The following is a 22,505-nucleotide window of genomic DNA, read 5'->3' as shown; positions in this document are numbered from 1 at the left end:
AGGTGTCATCTTGTTGACTTTAGGGAACCCCACCCCATTCTGAGTTCAGATGCCTTCACATATCAGTTCAAAACTCAGTTCAGGCGTCTTCACATTTCAGTTTTAAACTCAGTTCAGGTGCTTTCACATTTCAATTCTTAAGTCAATTCAGGTGCCTTTACATTTCAGTTCGAAACTCAGTTCAGGTGCCTTTACATTTCAGTTCGAAACTCAGTTCAGGTGCCTTTACATTTCAATTCTTAACTCAGTTCAGGTGCCTTTACATTTCAGTTCGAAACTCAGTTCAGGTGCCTTCACATTTCAGTTCAAAACTCAGTTCAGGTGCCTTCACATTTTAGTTCTAAACTCAATTCAGGTGCCTTTAAATCTTAGTTAAAAACTCAGTTCAGGTGTCTTCACATTTCAGTTCGAAACTCAGTTCAGGTGCCTTCACATTTCAGTTAAAAACTCAGTTCAGGTGCCTTAACATTTCAGTTCTAAACTTAGTTCAGGTGCCATCACATTTTAGTTCTAAACTCAGTTCAGGTGTCTTCACATTTCAGTTCTAAACTCAGTTCAGGTGTCTTCACATATCAGTTCTAAACTCAGTTCAGGTGCCTTTACATTTTAGTTCTCAAATCAATTCAGGTGCCTTCACATTTAATTTCTAAACTCAGTTCAGCCGCCTTCACACCAGTCCCTCATTTTCTCTCAATTCTTCCTTTTAATTTCCTCTTTATAACCTCAAAAAAACTCTCAAAACTTTGTCCTTATCAATATCCATCGTCGTCCCCAACAACTGAGGATATAAATCCTCAATGAACAATCCTTATGGAATTCATCATCAAATCAAATAGAATATGAATCAGTAGAAGAAGCGGAAGAAGGAAAAAAATCTCAAAAGAAAATCAAGCCGGAAACGTAAGTAAAAAAAATATCATTTTCATTCCACATTGTTATTCTTGTCTCAACTTCCGTTCTTATGCCTTCATCCCCCATTCCTATCCACATCCATACATCCATCTAAAATACAATGTATATATATACAGAAGTTATTCCAACTGTAAACGAATAGAATGGATATGGATATGGCAGTGATGTTGGGGGTGTAGTGAGAGAGGATATGGAGCATGTATAGCAGTAAACAGTAAGGAACATAAGATAGAATGAACATAAATACATGTGCAATGTGCGGTATGGAGGCAGTCTCTCATTCCGGTGCTATTTTGGATAGTAAAGAAGAAAGTTTTATGGGAAAATCAATAAAGTCACTCATACCAAATGCTCCCCTGTGTGCAAATGCTCTTACTATATCCCATCCATCCCATCCAACATCCCACCCACGACAACAGTGTACGTAAAATGTAATCAAAAGCATCCGGCTTTCTCTCGGCCGCTCTCTCTGATTTCTATGCTCTCTCTCTCACCCACTCCTCCTCCCTCTCTCAGGAGCTCCATCTCTCTCTCACTCTATCTCGTCCTGTCTCCCTCTCTCTCCATCACTCCATTACTCTCTCTCACTTATTCCATCCCTTTCTCTCACCCACGCCATGCCTCTCTCTCTCACCCCTCCTTCTCTCTCACTCACTACGTCACTTACTATCTCTCCATCCCTCTCTCTCACTTGCTACATCCCTGTCCCTCTCTCTCTCTCTCACTTATGCCATGCCATGCCTTACTCTCTCACCCCTCCCTCTCTCACCCCTTCCTCTCTCTATTTGAATTATATCAGTTACATAGACATGCTTACTAGTTTAAATCATAGAACTTTGTTCCTTTCTATTCCTTTATGTTCCTTCTTTTCTTTACGATTGTGTTTGTGATGAGCACACACAATTTATGTTCCTGTATGTCTCATCCACGACAACGACGATGAGAGAGAACAGGAGAGAGAGTTCTGAAGGAATAAAAAGCCGGGATGGAACGATGAGGAAGTAGAAAAATTTTGAATTGTTTGACAAGGGAGTGGAACGGCTGCATTTTAGACAAAAGAAAAAGTTTTTTTTGCATAATTGAGGGAATTGTGAAAGTGTTGGAGATTGTCATGGATATTTTGATGTTAATGTAAATTGTAAATGATGATTGTTTAATTGAGAAGTTAATTTTTTTTGGGTTGTTTGATGGGTGTGTTGATGTTGGAGGGATTGGAAGGGTTGTCTAGGGATGATTTGATGGGAAATCTAGTACAACTTGTTGAGAAATTGAAATAATTATTGGAAAATCTAGTACAATAATTTGAAATCTTGCAAATTCTATAAAATCTAGTACAATTCTTGAAAAATCTAGCACAATTCTTGGAAAAACGTAGTTCAATTTTTGGATAAATCTAGTACAATTTCTGGAAAATCTAGTACACATTTTTTAAAATCTAGTACATTTCGTTAAGTATAAATATTATAAAATCTAGTACAATTTTTTGGAAAATTTAGTAGAAATTCTGCAAAATTAAGTACAATTATTGGTTAAAATCGTTAAATAATCTAGTACATTTGATGAAAAATAGTGCATAATTGTTGCAATAATCTAGTACACTTTTGGAACAACTAGTTCATTTTTGGAAAATTCTAGTACAGATTTTTGGAAAATTCTAGTACAGATTTTTGGAAAATTCTAGTACAGATTTTTGGAAAATCTAGTACAAATTCTAGAAAAATTTAGTACAAATTATTTGAAAATCTAGAACAATTTCTAGAAAACTAGTACAAATTCTGGAAAATTTAGTAAAATTATTTAGAAATCTAGTACAATTTTTGAAAAAATCTAGTACAATTATTGGAAAAATCTAGTACAATTTGATGGAAATTTTAGTCCAATTTTTGAAAAAAAAATTGTTAAAAAATCTAGTACAAATTATTAGAAAATCTAATACCATTTTTTGGAAAATTTTATACAATTCTTAGAAAATCTAGCGCAATTTTTGGAAAAATCTAGTACAATTCATGAATAATCTAGTACAATTCCGTTCCAATTTTGAATCCCCCATCCAAATCAAGTCCATTTCGTCCCAAAAGCAGTCAATTGACCACAAAAAGTCCATAAAGTCACCCTTCACCCAAAACAACCCCCATTTGTGGTCAGTCTGGTCAATAAAATGTTCCTTTCTTCTGTTCCTTAATCTACCTTACTTCCTTAAAAATCAAAAAAAAAAAGTCCATAAAATCCTCATCTGTTCCTTTACACTCGACTCAACTTAATGCAAATTTCCATTAATTTCTGGTCGATTAAATTTCAATTTTTATTTTTTTTTTTTTAGCTAATTTTAATAAATCATTTTAATGTTCCGAAAACAAGATGCATCCCCTGCCATTATTCTCTCTGCCTTCTTATTCCTTATTTTTGGATATTTGAGACAGAAATACACAGAAAAGATGTAGAGAGGATAGAAAAGTTCAACAATGAAAGCTGATAGGCATGATTTCCTTCTCATACTCGAGTTTCTTTTAAAGTCGATCTTCCTTATTATCTTTGTCTTTGTTCTTCTTTGAAGGGGGAGCGTGGATGTGATGGGGAGGATTGAGTTGCTGAGTGTACGTGGATGCAATGATTTGAGGATTGAGAGGTGATTATGGATTTGAACTATATTTAACCGTTTAAATTTGAATTTTAGAAAAACGATAAAATTCAAACTTTACAAAACGGTTAAAATTTGAATTTTTGAAAACCGTTAAAATTTGAATTCTTCAAAACCGTTGAAATTTGAAATTCGCAAAACCGTTAAATTGAAATTTTAGAAAATCGTTAAAATTTGAATTTTTGAAAACCGTTAAAATTTGAATTTTAAAAATCTGCAATACCCTCAACATACTCAAAAATCACACTCCAAACTTCCTCATTCACATCCTATAACAATATTTCTACTACTTTTTTCACATTATTTCTCCTCTTCTCTTTCCTAATATTAATGTATACATTACGCCAAGTAGCATCACAAGAAGTAGAAGATGAGCAGGAAGAAGTAAAATAAAAAAAACGAGAAGAATGAAGGCACGAAATAAAGTATGTGTAGGAGTATTTTTATGATTATTTCATTTTCTTACGAAAAAATTTGGTGGTTGGTGATGTTGCCCTAGTGGATGGATGCGTGGGTGGGGTAGGTGAGGATTTATAGGATTTTTCTCTCCTATTTCTTGCCGTGCCTTCATCTTACTTCCTTTTTTATTATTTTCGAAATTTTGCTGCTTTTTTTTGAATATTCATGAAAAATTTCTCATTTTTTTCTTTATTTTTTGAACGCGTGAACATTAAACGTGTGGGCGGAATAAATCACACAAAAATAAGAAGTAAGCAGCATAAAAAAGCGTTTTTTTTGCACTTTACTGTGTGAAAAGTTGAAGGTTTCTTATTTTTTGATATGTCTTAAGTGCTTTTTGTTGCTTCGTCTGTCTTTGATTGAATATTGAATATTGTTTTTAGAGTCCATTAAACGACGAGTGGGATGAAAAAAGTTTTAGACGGTGGCTGTGATGGTGGATGTGATGGAAAATTGTGTATTGGCTTGATGGGTTTTGTTGGTGATTTGAGTCAATTTTGCTGGATGGGACATTGAAGTGAGAATGGTCAATTCTGAGGCATTCGGACAGGTTCTTTTTGGACGGTTAAATAGCCCGTAATTAGCAAGTGGAATCCAGCGATAAGGCCAGCTTCAGGCGAGTCATGTGAGAGGTCATGGACCACAGCTGATCTGTCCGACCATTCGCAGGTCAGATCCCTTTTGACTTGATTGCAGATTAATGCCAAATCTGAGTTTAATTACAATTGGACATTCATGCACGACATCGATAAACACTAAAGTTAGAGACAATCCAATCATGTCTCGAAAAATGACTATACGCATGGTGAACAACCTGTGTGTCGCGGCAGAATGGTATGTCCATTATTAGACTACAGTGGCAAAAGTGACGAGCTTTGTCACCAGAGTTGTGCGTCCTCTAATGAACTCTTTGGTCAGAAATTGACCTAAAGTCGAATTGACTCCATTTGTGGTTTTCAGGTTGACTACTTGACGGCTGAGAGGAACAGACTGCATTTAGTCAACCATGCATTTAGTCTGAACAGCACTAATCGCTTATTCGATCCAAAATCCACCTTAAGACCGACGTAACTCTTCCATGTTGCCGTATTCAAACTGAATCTGAATATTCCACCAAATCAGAGTCAAATCATCCTAGAACCAGAATCTCCATCGATTAACCGACTCATGCTATTCATGATAATTGCTCATGCTTATAACTAGACACACGCTCGACTATCTCCACCTTATTTCCACTCATGCAATGTCCCAAGTCACACTAGCAACAATCACAGATAACAACCAACAAAAAATCAATGTAATTGAAGCTATTATTGACACTTGTAGGTGTAATCAATACTTTAATTAGTGATTAAAAAATTGGACACAATGACTTGATGTTATATCCTTAGAAACCTGAATCTTGAGGGCAATTACGAGTTAATTAAAAAATATTTGATATCTTAAATCGATCATGAATTGCCTGCAAGGGATGGGAATGTAAATTGATCCTGTGGATGACTACTTTTTTGGGGGATAGATTGAGATTTTGATGGATATTTTGACTAGATTTGGAGTTATTTTGAGAGTTTATGGGGAAGAAGTTGACAAAAATTTAGCGGTTATTTGTAATCGGGTCTGATTAGAGTCCATTAGAGTCGGACATTGGAGTATGATTAAAGTCAGCTGGAGCCGGACTCAAAACTGGAGTTCTGCCAATTCTGAGGCAGAAAGTCTGACTTTGCAGCTCCATTTGAGTCCAGCTGCATCAGACACCCCTCAAACCCCTCCCAACTCAACCCCAAATGTGCATTAAAATATTCAAATCCATTATCAAACATTCATTAAACATTCACACATCAATTAAGCATCCAATTGCATAAATCACAATCCTCAACAATCACATCCTCAGTCACCAGCATCAACATCAACCATAACAACCACACGAGAATCTCTCTCGCATAAATGCACACACACACAAAAAAAAAAGCTTTTAAAAATGAATAAATTTTCATAATTGATGTAATCGCATTTTTTATGTGTCGGTCTTCATCTCTGCTCTGTGCTGCTCTTGGTTCTGCTTAAGGAATTTAATAAAAGATCTCAAAAAATTCAAAGAAAATTCCAAGGAAAAATCCTTTCAAAAATTCTTTGCCTTTTATCTTCGTTTACTCAATTATGAAATTTTCTATCTGATTTTTATCAACTTTTATTCCTTTTTTGAACCCATTAAGTGCCTTCTTTTAGGATGGCCAGAGGATTTTCGCAAAATATCGGGACTTGAAGCCAGACCTTCAAAAGAAAAATGTTCAAAAATTGTCAAAAATTATAATAATTGCATTGAAATTTGTCGGAACACAGCAACAAGGATGAAAAGTACAGCAGCGTATCGGCAAAAATGCAGCAGATGGCCGCCCTACCCATTAAGTGCACAATTTTTCCTTCCTTTGACTTTATATCTCTGCTTTAAATTAAATAGAATTACTGTGTCCAGTTTCTTTGCTGTATGAAAAAATGAAGAAAACTCAATTTCCGATGATTTTGTGCTGTTTTTTTATTTTACTGAGATTTGTTGGCTTTTGAGAATTGCTGGCAGGTGAATTTTGGAGATGATAAAGGATGTCAATTTTGGATGTTGTTGCTGTTGTTGGGGATGTTTACTTGAGTTTTTCGGAAGGTTTTCATAGAAAAGATGAGTATTGATGATGGATCAGCATCCCTTGAATTAAAGGTTCTGTAACCAAGGCTTTCCGAGTACTTGATATCGACTCGGTATCGGTATCAATCTCGAGAATTTGTCGTAATCAAAACTTCAAGGAACCTTTGCTGGAAGTATGGAAAATTAGACTCGATTCGAGTCGACTTCAAAGGGCAGGTAGGAATAGAGTCAATTTTAGACGTCAACTGAGAGATGTGATGAATCACAGATGATCTGTACGGTCAGCAAAGGAGGTTAGTAAGTTCAAAGTCACTGCAAATCAGGCTTCATATGGAGTAAATGATACAATCCACTTGGATGTGTCTGTAGTGGACTACATTGCCCCCAAGACACAAACATATGCTCAATAAGCGTCTAGTGAGCATGCTCATCAGCACCTTCAGATATCCTTGTATGTTAGGGTTGCAGTATTCACTGAACAGCTCAACTTTATCAATTTGTTGCAACAAATTCTCATTCACCCTCTTAAAAAATGACTCTTATTTATCATCTAACCTCCCTACTACAAATCCACTAATAAACCACTCCCAACTGACCTCCCCACCCCGTCCAACTTCCCCTTTCAATTCAATCATCTTTCACTTCTTTATTTTTTGTCAAACATAACAAACGATTTTAAATTGAATGACTGATTTGTTCTGAATGTCTTTCTATAAGCTAGAAGAAAAGGCCAAAAAGACAAGAAGTGGAACCGACAAAAGATCAAAAAGGTTGTTCTTAATTCACTCAATTAAATGAACATAAATGTGACAAATTTTTTTCTTTTCTCTTTTTTCATCTCATTTTTCATATCAAGGCACGTCACTTCTTCGTCTTCGTATTTTGAGAGGTGATACATGTGCAGCATAAAGGGATGATATGGCAACAACAATGACAGATGTAAAGGAAGAAAAAAAATGAAGGAAAAATTGAGAAAACGGAAGAATTTATCACAAAGGAGTTGGAATTTTTCTTTGCGCAAGTAAGAGAGTAATTTGGGTGACATGACATAAAGCGCATTTTTTGGATTGAATGTCAAAAAATAATCAATTTTGATTGAATGCTTGCTTCAGATCCAACAAAACAAATAAATCAACTCCAAAGCATCCTTGAGATCTCCAGTTCTGAGATTTGTTATTTTTTCCAATTTTTCTCTCCACTTCGAAAAGTTTTTCGCAAACATTTCCAAGAAGATCATCAAAACTTGGAAGTAAAGAATGTTTTTCTATTAGAAAAAAGTGGCAAGAGTTAGCAAACATCAAATTTGATGACTTTTGATGATGTTTACTTTAACTTTTGTTATTTTTTCGTGATTTAACCTCAAAAATTTTTTACTCAAATTTTGAATTGCCATCAATTTCTGAAGGATTTGAGCAATAATTGAGTAGCTACAAGTGTCATTATCAAGTGCCATTCACGTCAATTATCATCCCATGTTCACATGTGTTTCACAATAATACGCTAATCAAACAAAGAAGAATAAAAAAGGGAATTCTCTCAACTGACAAAAGTGCAAAACGTGTGAAGGAGAAACAAGAAGAAGAAGCACAGCACAAAAAAGTACACAAAACGGTTGTAAAAGCCCGAATAAAGAACAGCACACAAAAATAGTGTGAAAAAGGCACTCACATACATATATAAAAAAAGGGGGTTGAAAGTGTTGAGATGAGAATAATTTTTTTTTATTCCCTCCAGTAGATTCCATTCAACATTCTTTATCATGTATGAATGATTCACAATTCAGGAATGAAAGGCGCGTGCACATTGATTAAAAAATACACAATTTTTTTTTTGAAGGGTACGAACAGAATTTATTAAGTGGAATGATAAAAAAAAAATTGCAAATTTTTTAACACCCCTGAGACATAGTTTCTTTATAGCCATAATAGCCATCCACATGCTCAACTATCCGACTGGAAAATGAGATCATCAAAAACGATAAAGTTCGAATATTTTCGACATAAAAAAAAATGTTGAAGATTATTTGACACCTTTGAAGATGTCTCATCGTAAACGAGAGAACAATACCGAGGGTAGTAAAGTGGAAGGGTATGCTGTAAAAATATATATATATGCTTTTGTAGCTATGGGTGTCAATTGTGCTGTTAGGTATATATAGCATATTTATGAATTTTATTTGAATATTGATCAAATTTCAATTTTTTGATGAAAAAATGCCGAGCAACACAATGATGTGAGTCAATTCTAACTAAAAATTGGGCAAATTCAGCTGTCAGAGTGTCGTTAGGGCACTTGGGGATTGGCAGATGGAGGATGCCGAAGATAAGGCTGACCAAATGTCAAGTTACCAACTAGAATCCGGAGTTCCAAAGCCCTGCAAACTCTGACTAACTCTACACCTTCTCTTGGTACCCCCAGACACCATTAAATGCAATTCTGGAGACCGAGCTATGAGCTGAGATATGTAATGGAAAGGATAGATTAAAAGGCTATATTAGCTACTCTGTTAACGCGGCAATGGGCCCCCGTGCGCCCCAGCCAACGATGTAAGTAAGTAAACTATTCTGTTAGAAGGATAGCAACTCCAAAATCAGGATAAAAGTAGTAAGGATTACAACCTACCATCTCAGAACTCAAAATGTACAAAAAAAGCAACAAATTGAAAACAGGGGCTGGTTTCTTAACCTATCCGGCTATCCTAGGTTACCTGGATGATCTGACCCATCTCATCTTACTGTAACAGGGAAAGAGACCGCGTTTAGGTACTGTTTTGGTCTTTCTGTGCCAAGAAAGTTTGCTCTTTGTCTGTTAGAGTGCTCCACCCAATCTTAAAGCTTGAATAGTCGTGCTTACTTGGGTAGGATTGGAAATTGTAGAATAAAGTATCTCGGGTAGGCTAAGAAGTCGACCGCAATACTGAGGTGATGTCTGGACAACTCCCCATCACACCGTTATCACAGCTACATTGCAGTCCCCTAACAAGCCCATTGTGCTGTTCAGATAAGTCACATTCGTGATGGCACTTCCCCTAAATATTACCAATAACATCATTCAAGATTAACTCAACAAACACGAGAAAACTAATTGGATTCTTCAAAACATCTAACATTGAGTGATCCCACAGCTACATTCATCCCTTCCATAATCTCATAACAACAATTTCCATTTATTTACCTTTCATATTATTCATAAATCCTTAACATGTAAGTTTTTATACCAAAATCACCCTAATTTCTCATTCTGTGATTCCTTATCCACCATTTTCATCTACAAAACTCACGTTTAAGACTACAAATCATTCACATTTTTGGATACGCTTTTTCTTATTAACATTTATTTGCAACACGAAAATTCATTTAATTTTGCTGTTCCTTGCAGTTTCTTTATTGTGCAAATGAATATATCTATTCATTTTGAGCTTTATTGAAGTTATGTGTTGACAGGGGTGGTGAAGGTGGATATGGAAGGAGAGGTGGGCTAAGGGTAGGGCGGCCATCTGCTGTATTTTTGCCGGGACGTTGCTGTACTTTCCATCCTTGCTGCTGTGTCCCGACAAAGCCTCAAAATGTCCCAATTTTTCAAAAAGTCAAAAACCCCATAAATTTTGAAATTTTTGAACATTTTCCTTTTGAAGGTCCGGGTTCACGCCCAGAATAGTCCAAAAGAGCCCCAAAAGTGCCAAACTTAGAAGTGTCCCGATTTTTTCCAAAAGTGTCCCGATATTTTGCGAAAATCTTCTGATCACCCTAGCTAAGGGTAGGATGATGCCTTCATTGTCAAATCCAAGGTGTAGTTAAGAGACAGCATTGCCCTTGGTATTGAAAATTGGCAGACGGATGTCAGCCATAGAGCCAGCTTAAGGCGTCATCTGAGGATGATTATGGATCACAACTGATCTTTATGACCAGCGAAATGAATAAGTAAGTAAGACGCAACAAAGGCGTCTTTTTGGACTATAAAAAGTCAACCAACCCAAGACACCAACCAACCCAAGACACCAACCAACCCAAGACACCAACCAACCCAAGACACCCAGTCTTGAAGACGCTTTTGGTAGGCACTTCCAACTGCCCTTCGTACTCCTCAATTCCTCTCAACTCTGACTCGAACATCTCAACAATTCTAACTAGAGCTTCTCAACATTCCCAACTACACCCCTGAGCAACAGTACATACATATTAAATTACCGTCAATGAATGGTGAAACGATAGAAATAATTAAAGTTTGATGTAGAAAAGGCAAGAAAAAAAAAAATTCAGGAGGGATAAATTTACTTTTTTTTCTACTTCTTCTTTCTTTCTGTTTCACTTCCTCGTGAATAAGCAAACATTGACCTTTTCGTGTACATTTATATTATCCACGAATGGACTTTGTGCTATATTTAGAATGAACATAATTTTTTTTTGTGTGACTTGGGCGGTTTAAATGGATTAGATGGAGGTGGATATGTTGTTCCTTAATTTAATTTTCTGCTATTTATGATGGATTTTTGTTTTGGGAGGTTTTGGAACCAAAATGGTAATTAAAGTTTACATTTTTTAAATGTTTAATTTAATTTTATGGCTATAATTAGTGAAGTTTTTGATGGAAAATTTAATAATTGAGTGGGATATGCATTAGAATTTTTGTGAAAAAATAGGATTTTAAATGAAAAAATTGCTAAAAAATCACTTTTTTGGAAATGTTTTCCAATAATGCTCTAACCCACAAAATTCTATAATTTACTCAGATAAATTAAAATTGACAGCAATTCTGCATTGTTTATGCTCTATCCTGCAATAAACTCAATAATCATCTGCAATATTTATTTACTTATTTTTCAATTTGCTGCAAAAATTTTTCTCCACCTCAAAAAGTTTTTCATCAAAAATTAACACTCAAAACCATTATCATCCGAAAATTTTGACTAATTGAGACAGTAAAAAGTGGCAACATGCATATCCAAACATTTTCTAATCAAATTACATCAACACAAGATGGAAAATTGCTAGTTTTTCATTCTAAAATGCAATAACACGTTAACCCAATTTTTTTTACTTCCCATTTCCTCTACATTAGCCACATTCTGGGTAGATTTAAGACATATCATTTTAATAAATATTCATTCAAGTTCTTTCCAGTTCCTTTCCCAACCATCAACCATCATTCATGAAGTACATCAACTTGAATGGCACTTGTTTTAATGGACAATTTGATTGACAAATTTTTTCCATTCTTTTTTACTCGTCTAAACATCATTTATACAATAATATTATGGCTGTGTATATATGTTATGCACTTAATTTTCTTCTCATTTTTTTTTTTTACTTCCATTGCCATGGCAAATGCGAAGGGATGAAAATGAAATTTCTTGTGATGAAAAGGGGGAAATGAATGCGAAATTGATGATGGATGGAATGGAATGAGAAGGAAAAAAAAATTAGGGATTTTGAGGGGTGAGGAAAGAGGGAATCGCAAATGGACTATTTTGATGAATTTTTATGACTTCTGAGATGTTTAATCTGGAATTTGGGATGTTGGAGGAGCTGGATGTGAAATCGGTGGGATTTTGGGGAATTTTTGGAGGTTAAATGCAGGATTCGTCTAAAAAATTGAAGAATTTGGTCAAAAATTGAGGGAAATGAGGGTAGGGAGGGGTAATGTTGAGTACCAAGCATCCCTACCCTCCAGGTCAACCTTCAAGTCATCCACCAAACTCTATTTACCCAAGTACAAAAAATGTCAACAACCAGTCACTCCTATCACCTCCAGCATGTCCTCATCTGTTACTTTATTCTTAACAAAATTTCCCAATTTTTTTATTTTACCCTCCAAAAATTCACCCCTATTCACCAATCGACGGTTATTTACACGACATTATGTGTATATAAAAAATCATGAACTCAAAAAACAGCAAGTAAAGAAGCCCATCGGCAATGACCAGGAAAAATGTCAACGACATGAAAATGAATACTTATCAGAAAATTTTTCTTCTTTTTTTTATGCCATTTAATTGGATATGACATTTTCAATTCGCACAGCTTCGAGATATATTTTTCAAGCATCTATTGTCGGGGGGTTGCCCCTGTGTATGCGGTTTAGTGGTTTTTGGGATGGCTAAAATTGTGACAGTTTATATGCTGTATATATTGAAGTTAATATGGAAGTTGGTCTTGTGAGTTCCTTTTTTTTGTTTTTGGTGGTGGTGGCTTGAGGTGGGAGGTGAGGATTGTTGTGGTTAAATTGGAAACATTTTGAGCAAAATTTGAGAAATTTTTGAGGTTATGTCACATGTTGTTGAGGTTATGAATGTGCATGGTTTTGGTGTGGAATGTGTTTGATGTTTTTGGGATGAAATTGGATGAATTGAGACGGAATGGCTGAATTCTAGCAGATTTGATTTAAAAAAATCGATTCTAAATGTCAGAAATCTAACAGAAATTGTCAGAATTATAGCCGAAAATTACAAAATTTTACGGAAAATGACAGAGTTTTGCCAAAATTGACAGAAATTTAACCGAAAATAAGATGATTCCAGCAGAAATGCTAGAACGTTAGCCGAAATGCCAGAATTTTAGCAGAAAAATGTCAAAATTCTTTTTAAAAATGCCAGAAATTCAGCAGAAAATGATAAAATTCTTTCCAAAAATTGAAGAAATTCTAATCAAAAATTTTGGCCAAAACGACAGAATTTGCCCGAAAATGGCAGAATTCTAGCCGAAATTGTTAAAAAATTAATATGATCCAAAATGACAGAAATTTGGTCGAAAATAGTAAAATATCAAAATTTTAGCAGATTTTTAGTATAAATTGACAGGCGAAGTAATTCATGTCATGTGCGGTTTTGGTCTAGGATTACGACCAAGGTGTACCTTGGAACCAGTAAAGGTTGCCTACTACTGATTTGACTACCTAGTAAGCATGTTGAGAGGCTCTGAGGGTTCATAATTTATTTTAAAAAAATATGAAAATTGTGTGAAAAAATTGTTAAAAAAGTTAAAAAATTCATTTAAAAATGTTTAAAAATAATTAAATTTAAAAAACTCTCTAAATTTCAATTTGAAAAAAATTCAATTTTCAAGCTTAAAAATGTCAATTTTCACTCAACAAATTCATTCAAGTCTCATTCAGCCTTCTACACACTCCGTTTACAGCCGATCATCATTGTCATCATCACAATATTCATATAAAACCAGTGGTGGGCAACCTTTGAATTTTTTAGGGCACCACTTTGGATGGTGAGGCTTGAATGAAGTTGCACTGGAACTGCACGTAGCGTACAATTCATGATATTTTCAGTTTTGGAGCTAAAGTGCCTCTAATCGTGTTCAGCATACTGTTTTGTGTCATTTTGAACATTTTAGTACAAAAATCGTGTTCAACGTACGATTTTGTGTCATTTTGGAAACCTAAACTCAATAGTGGTGCTCTGTGTACGGTTTTGTATCAATTTCAATATTTTATCACAAAAGTCGTGTCCAGAGTACGGTTTTAGGCAATTTTAGATACAACAGTACAAAAATCGTGTTCACCACACGGTTTTGAGGCATTTTGAAGCTTCATGCCAAAAAGTCGTGTCCAGTGTACAGTTTTGTGTCATTTTAGATACTTAAGCTCAATAGTCGTGTCCACTGTACGGATTAAAATCACTTAAGACACAAAAGTACAAAAATCGTGTCTTATGCACGATTTAAAGTCATTTTCCATACAAAAGTAAACATTACTGTACCGCATCACACAGTTTACCCACCACTGCACCATATAAAGGATGTAAGGTGTCTTGATAATCTTTATGGATGGAAATGGCAATGATATTTTATGTATAATGATGAAAATTTGGTAACATAATATTGATTGTTATGTTCTACGTCGACATAATAACTGAATGTAGGGGGAGGGGGAGGGGTTATAAGTGGGTGTGTGAGAATGTGAATGTAATGTGATAAGCGGAACAGATATGCGATAGATTTAAATGAAATTGTTCCTCAGCCCCTCACTCATTCTATGCCTGTTTAGCTGTGAAATGTGAATATGCAAATTTTAACAATTTTTTTTATGATTTTAAGGGAGGAAATTGCTTGTTTTAGACGACTTTTTTCAGATGTTTCTTGTCATTTTGTTGGGTTAATGAATTTTTTAACGGATGGGAAATTGAATTTGGAGAAAATATTGAATTTGGAGGAATTGGTTGGGGGTTTTACATCAATTTCGGATAGAATTCTGACACTTCTGCTTAAAATCTGTCAATTTGGTCAAGACTAGGTCATTTTCGGGTAGAATTCTGTCATTTTCTGACAATATTCTGTCAATTTCGGATGAAATTTCTGCATTTTTGGCTAGAATTCTGTAAATTTTGATTAGAATTCTGCCACTTTCGGCTGAAATTTTGGCACTTTAGTTATTAAAATTGCATTTGCAATTTATTAATAAAAAATAAAAATAAAAAAAAATTAAAAATTGCAAAAATTCATAATTATGAAAATCTGATCCAATTTTCAACTTCATTAATTATCCATTTTAGCAATAAAAATGTAAAAAAAAAGTTACACTATTCATTAATTTGAATAGCAAAACTCAACATTTCCCACAAATTTTTAATTAAAAAAACATTTTTCAATATTTTCCATTCAAATATTTATTCAAAGCAAAACTCACCACCCCCTCCCCCCTCCCCCCACACACTAACACACACAAACAAAAAATAGTCCATTAAATTATTCTAGTTTTCTAGCCAATTTTCACTCTTATTTCATAATTCATAGCCAATTCCAAATCAAGGCAATCGAACGCACAAATATTGAGCATGTTCAGCTATTGAAGCACTTTCTTGACTTTATATCCTTTCCACAGAGGATTTATTGAAACATAAATGAAAGGTTAAATTGAATAAAATTGACCTAAATTTATTGGAAAAATTTGTGAAAAATATTTTTGAATAAATTGGGTCAGTTTGTGGATTTTTGTGCAAATTAATTATTAAATGCAGTAGTTATCTCAGTGGTTTGGCATCCTGTGTGCTGGAGTATAGTTGAGCAAAATAACAGAAATATGTATAAAGTGTCAAAATTGTAGCGGAAAATGAACAAAATATGGCCAAAATTGACACAATATTGACTGAAATGACAGAATTCTGGCCGAAATAACGGAATTTAGTCGGAAAATGTCAGAATTTTATCCGAAAATGCCAGAATTCTATACAAAATTGACAGGACTTTGTCCAAAATGAATTGACAAAAATTTGTCAGAAATTGCCAGAACTTCATTCGAAAGGGATAAAATTACATCTAAAAATGACCAAATTCTAGCAGAAATCGGCAGATTCTAGTCAGAATTGATACAATTTTGTCAGAAATTGACAGGATTTCGTCCGAAATTGACAGAATTCTAACTGAAAATGACATTTTTAAATTTAATTTATTTTTTGAATTATTTTAAACAATATTTAAATTTTAAAATAATTTTCTAAATTCATTTTTAACTTTATAAGCACTGCTTAATAAGTCCCTAATCCTAATCATAAATTTCTCGTTTTCATCCTCAAAAAATGTTTATTTTTAAATTTCAATTCCAACTTTAACAAAAAAAAAAAAACTCAATTTTTTTAATGAAAATGTTCCCCTTTAAATTTATTCTTTTCACCAATTTTCATGGAAATTTTGTCTGTCTCTTTAATGCAAGGCATTCAGCAAGGCATAAAATTCAAAATGACACAAACTCGTTCGTTCGTAGTGGAAAATTTTTTTATTTTATTTCTTTTATTCCTTCATGTCAAATTCCCATAGGAACACCATCGCCATTCATTTTGAAAAAAAGGAGGCAGCAAAAAAGGAAGAAAAAAAAATTATTTTTCCACTCTGAAAAGTCTCAAAGCGATCGAAAATATGCAGCAGTAATGGAATACATTATAAATATCAACTGAATGGGAGACGATGGCATGGTGAGGTGAGGTGGGATTAGATGTGGATGGATGGGAAGAATTGGGACAAATTTATTGAAATTAAATGTGGAAATTTTAGAGAAAACTGAGGGAAAATTGCAAAAATTTCAAAAATTTAAGTCAAAAATTACAAAATAAATGGAAAAAAATGTCAAATTTAAAGAAAAACTCCAAAATTTTCATGAAAATCATCGAAAATTTAAGAAAAATCTTTCGCAGTTTTAGGGACAACTTAAAAATTTCCATTAATAATTTCATTTTTTTTTCTTTATTAATTTCATGAAAAACTCTTAAATTTTCATAAAAAAATGAAAAACATTTGAAAAATTCTTCATTATTTTTGAGAAAAACTCGATTAAAAATGAGCAAAAATTCAGAAAATTTAAGAAAAACTCCCGAATTTTTCATTTAAAACACTTAAAATTCAAGGAAATCATCAACAATTTCGATGAAAACTCTGAAATTTTTAGGAAAAACTCCAGAAATTTGAAAAAAAATTTAATGTTCACAAGAAAAACTCCAAAAAATTCATGAAAAAGTCTAAAATTTTGAGAAAACTCAATAAAAATTATGAAATTTTCTCGAAAAAAAAATACCAAAATTTGAGAAAAGGTCTAAATTGTTTTTATAAAAAACTCAGAAAATTCGTTAAAATCTTCAACATTTTAGTAAAAAATTTCAAAATTTCAATGAAAAACTCCAAAAGTTTTGAGAAAAACTCGGAAAAATTGAGATTAACTTCAACATTTTCAAGAAAAACAACAAAATTTAAAGAAAATTTGCCAGATTTTAGTGAAAAACCAACCCCAAATTGAGTAAAACTTCAAATTTTTCATGGAAAACTCAAAAATTTTCCAAAAAAATTGGGAAAATTTGCAATATTTTAGTGAAAAAATTGATAAAAATTCGAAGAAATTGAGAGAATTTTAATAATTTTCCAACAAAACCCCAGAATAATCCCCATATTCCCGATCCCCCGTTTAACCCCAATTTGATCCCCATTTCATACCCCACAACCCATATAAATCCCAAGCATTATTTCACAGTTAGTTCTATTTCCCACCCAACTCCTAACTTTTCCAATTTCCAATTTCATATATTTATGCATACATCCATGTCCCCAAAGTCTCATGGAACGAGACAACGAGAAGCCATAATACAACTATCGTCATCGACATCAAGTCGATAGCCGACAACAAGTCTACTAAAGTAATGTAAAGGAACAGTCAGTTACTCACCCTATTTCCAACAACATCAACGACAAGATGATTTAATTTTGTCTCGAATGTCTGTTGATGTCTTATGACACCTTTCGTACTATTGCCATTTGATTGACTGTTGCTTTTACTGTTGACAACATTCCAACTGCATATAAGCAGCATCAACTGGAATGTCCTAAGTCTTGTCATTTTTATGCCTAAATTTTTAACTTAATTTTTTGTCTTTTTTTCACTTATTTTTCAAAATACTGAGTTTGTAGTTGTAATTTGTCACTAATACATTGACACTAACACACGCACACATGTAAAGCATGCACAAAATTGTTGCTTTTTTGCTTTTTCTCATTCGATGCTCATTTTTATGGCTTTTTTTTCTTCTTTCCTTTTGTGTAGCATCTATGAATGGGAAATACAATGTGACTTGCTACTCGTGTGTGTCTCTCTCTCCTACTTCTTCCTATTGATGACGACTTCTGCTTCTTCTTTTTGCTGTGTTATTTGATTCTGTGAAAGGAAAGGAAAAAAGAGAAAAAAAAGGTGAGCATATTGGAATAATAAATTGGCATAAGGAACTGAAATCATGTTTTTGGGAATTTTCATTTTGAGTTCGGCTGAGCGGCATTTCGGCTGAGCGTGATTTTGACTGATCGACAGTTCAGCTGAGCGTGAGTTTGGATTTAAGTCAATCGAGTTGAAATTTAATCTCGGCTGAGCGTCAGTCAAGCTCAGCTAAACGTCAGTCAAGTTGAAATTCAATCTCAGCTGAGCGTCAGTCAAGTTGAAATTCAAGCTCAGCTGAGCGTCAGTCAAGTTGAAATTCAAGCTCAGCTGAGCGTCAGTCAAGTTTAAATTCAAGTTCAGCTGAGCGTCATCCAAGTTGAAATTCACGTTCAGCTGAGCGTCAGTCAAATTGAAATTCAAGCTCAGCTGAGCGTCAGTCAAGTTGAAATTCAAGCTCAGCTGAACGTCAATCAAGTTGAAATTCAAGCTCAGCTGAACGTCAATCAAGTTGAAATTCAAGCTCAGCTGAGCGTCAATTGGGCTGATCGTCAATTGGGCTGAGCATTATTTCAGCTGAGCGTTACTCAAGTTTAGCGTCACTCAAGCTGTGCGTCAGTATAAATTTGCTCAAAAATCAAAAACTCAGTCAAATGCGCTCTAACCACCAAGAACCCAAAACCACAACCAAACTTGATATTTTTCTTATTTTTTTACAGGTGATTCAGATTACACGTGAGGACGTCCCTTTGCCTCTTTGTTGTTGTTATGAGGAATTCCGTAAATAGACTTTTAACATATCAAAAATTACCGATCACAAAAAAAGGGTTTCAGTTCCAAAAGCTACCCCAAAAAAAGGGTTCAATTCTCAATATAAAAAATTGGCCAAAAATAAGAAGTTTTTTGATTGAATTTTCCGCATTGTTAAGTCAGTAAAAAATATTGAATTTTGAGGTTATGTGCTTGATGCAGGGGTGGGGAACCTTTTTTGAGAATGGGACATGTTGTTGGGAAGGTTTGGTTGAAACCGTACATGGCATACGGTTCATGGCATTTCGCTGTTAACAGTTTTGTGTCATTTTGAATTTTAAAGATCAAAAGTCGTGTCCAGTGTACGATTTTAGGCAATTTTAATCATTTTAGAAGCTTATTCACAAGAGTCGTGTCCAGTGTACGGTTTTGTGTCATTTTAGATACTTAAACTCAAGAGTCGTGTACAGCACACAGTTTGAAGTCATTTAATGCACCTCATAACACAGGTTGTCCACCCCTGCATTACTCAATAGCAAATTAATTAAAAATTTCAACAATTTTTGAGGTTAGAACAACATAACCTCAAAAAAAAAATTCTCCTCAATTAAAGTCCATCAATAGAAATCAGAACTGGCTTCTTCTTCCATCCACATCCACCTACATCCATCGACATGGTCAGTCATGACTAATAAACAAAATTTTCATATCCAAAAGGTCGATTTTTTTATGAATTTTTCATTCAATTCGTACGTGTGGAATGCTAATTTGTAATATTAAGTCATGGCATGTCATGAGTGCCGAAGTCAAATAAGGCATAACCGATAATAATCTACACATTTGTGCTGCTCGGGTGATTTTTTTGGGGACGAGATTTATGGACTTAAAATTGTTATTTAAGGGTCATAAAATGGATTTATTTAAATATTGACAGTTGATTGACTAGATGTGGACATAGACGTGCATGTATAGGTATGATCGATATGAATACAGTCGTGTGTGATGTACTGATTTGATAAAATGTTGAATATGGGAAGTAAAATGGTCAAAAGTCATGTGGAATGTACGATTTTGTGTCTTTTAAGGTAAAATATGCAAAAGTCGTGTTCAGAGTGCGGTTTTGAGTCATTTTGATGTTCAATTTACATACAAAAGTACCTAAACCGTGTTTAGTATACGGTTTTGAGTCAATCTGAATACTAAAACACAAGAACCGTGTACAGTGCACGGATTAAAGTCATTTGAGTTACCAAAATATAGGAATCGCAAACAGCACACGGATATGTGCCATTTTGTATGCTTAAGAACTAGAGTCGTGTCCAGAGTACAGTTAAAAGTCAATTTAGACACCAAGGCACCATGAATCGTGTTCAATGTACGGTTATGAATCATTTTGGTTTATTAAGTGCAGAAATCGTGTCTGTTATGCGGTTATGTGGTTTTGTTCACAGAAACCGTGTACAGTGTGCGACTTGAAGTCATTTAAGATTCCAAAGTACACGAATCGTATTCAATACATGGATATGAGCTCTTTTGAAGATTTAAACACTAGAGTCGTGTCTAGCGTACGGTTTTTAGCCATTTTAGACAATAAAGCCCAAAAGTCGTGTCTAAAGCACTGTTTCAAACCATTTTATTCCATCAGAGTCCAAAAGTAGTGCTGAACGTACGGTTTTGAGCCATTTTCAACAAAATAACCCCAAAATCGTGTCCAGTAAACCATTCCAAACCCATCAACAACTCTAATTTCCATCCAAATTATCCCCAAATAACTACACATTAAGCTATAGATTAATAAAGCTATCATGCATGGCATTTACACATTTCAACCTGTATATTCATGTCTACATGCTTACTATGCCTACAAAATGTAATTATTCGATTTGGGGATTAAAGATAATAAACAGGACATGCCAATGTCCAATAGATAATGTAGCAAGTTCCAATAATGCAGGCATACAGGAAGTTCTAAATACATTAAAAGGCTTATCGCAATCAATTTTGTGCTTTTTGTGCATTAATATCTCATATTGATTATTATAAAGTGGAACTGAATTTAGGTCAATAATCAGGCATGCAGGCAGGCTTTGAAAATTGCAATTTATTGGATTAAATAATGATGTTAAAGTGGTGTTTTGCACACGATTTTTGTGGTTTGGTGTCTAAAACGGCTCGAAACCGTGTGCATTGCACGACTATTGTGTTTATTGTTGAAAATGTTGTCTAAAATGGCCTAAAACCGTACGTTAAATACGATTCTTGTAGTTTTGTGTCTAAAGTCATTTTTAACGATGTACTGGACACGACTATTGAGCATAAGCATCCAAATTAATCCAAAACCGTACATTGAGAACGATTTCTGTGCTTTTGTGTATAATCTAACTTACAATCGTACTCTGGACACGATTTCTGTTTTTTAGTATTCAAAATGGCTCATTTTCGTGTTCTAGACACGATTTCTTCACCTTTTATATTTGAACTGGCTTCAAACCATACATTGAATACAACTCTTGAGCCTAATTACCTAAAACGACTTTTTGCCGTAGGTTAGACACGACTTTTGGACTTTGAGGTTTCAAACGTCCTAAAATCGTGAATTATGTACTACTTTTGGCTCTCTGTCTGTCATTTGTAAGAATTTTGTCTCAAATGACCCAAAATCGTGCGTTATGTACGACTTTTGGTCCCTTTTTGTCTCGAATGCCCTAAAAACGTGTGTTAAGTACGACTTTGGCTCGTTTATATTCTTAATTTCCCAAACTAATTCGCTGTGTACGTCTATTGTTCTAATATGTCTCAAATGGACTAAACCTGTGCGTTGTACACGGTTTTAGGCTCTTTAATGTCTTTTTGGTCATTTTACGTCTTAAAAATTCCAAAACAGCCCACAATGTACGACTTTTGGTACTTCAAAGCCTTTAGGTCAGTCTTGAGCAACCTTCTTAAGTGCCACACCCCACAGGTTCCCCACCACTGACTTTAAGATTCCCCAAAAAATACTCACATTAATCACAACTTCCACGTAGTAATCTCAATGAGTCTCTTAATCTCAATTAAATGCAAACGTTACTAATCCAATTAAAAATATCAAGCTACAATGTTTGTGCTGCTGTTGCTGTTGCTTAATCTGCACACGAGAAAAAAACAGAAATTTCACCTGTTATATTTATCCACACGAGCTTCAAATTTTATGTTTTTTAATCTTTATGAAAATTATTTCCAAGGTTACTTTGGTTGTTGCATGGAATAATGGGTTGTTATGATTGAAATTTGTGGGTTTTTTTGGGGATTATTTGTGGCTGCTTGGTGTAGATTTTGGGAATTTTTAAGGAATTTTTCCTGATTTTTGCGGCATTCCTCAATAATTTTTTTGAGATTGTGAAGCTTAAATTGCTTTTCAGTCGCTGTTTGTTGAACTTTTGGAATTTTTGAAATTTATTCCTTTATTTTTACGGCTTTTCTTGATTTTATGGT

General features: G+C 34.2%; 1 protein-coding gene across 1 annotated transcript in view; it reads right to left on the bottom strand.

The window, feature by feature from the left end:
• The window catches only part of PlexA (plexin A), an 81,223-nt gene that overhangs the window by 42,435 nt on the left and 16,283 nt on the right, over positions 1-22,505 (bottom strand). Inside the window, exon 3 of the mRNA XM_070635641.1 lies at positions 17,802-18,287. Coding sequence (XP_070491742.1) covers positions 17,802-17,972 — 171 coding nt within the window. The 5' untranslated portion in view covers positions 17,973-18,287. The remainder of the gene's footprint in view (positions 1-17,801; positions 18,288-22,505) is intronic.

Source organism: Chironomus tepperi, unplaced genomic scaffold (assembly GCF_022539635.2).
Source record: "Chironomus tepperi strain 1889 unplaced genomic scaffold, CSIRO-AGI_Ctep_v1 contig_7, whole genome shotgun sequence".
Classification (NCBI taxonomy): Eukaryota; Metazoa; Arthropoda; class Insecta; order Diptera; family Chironomidae; genus Chironomus; species Chironomus tepperi.
This window is presented reverse-complemented; position numbering and strand designations above follow the sequence as displayed.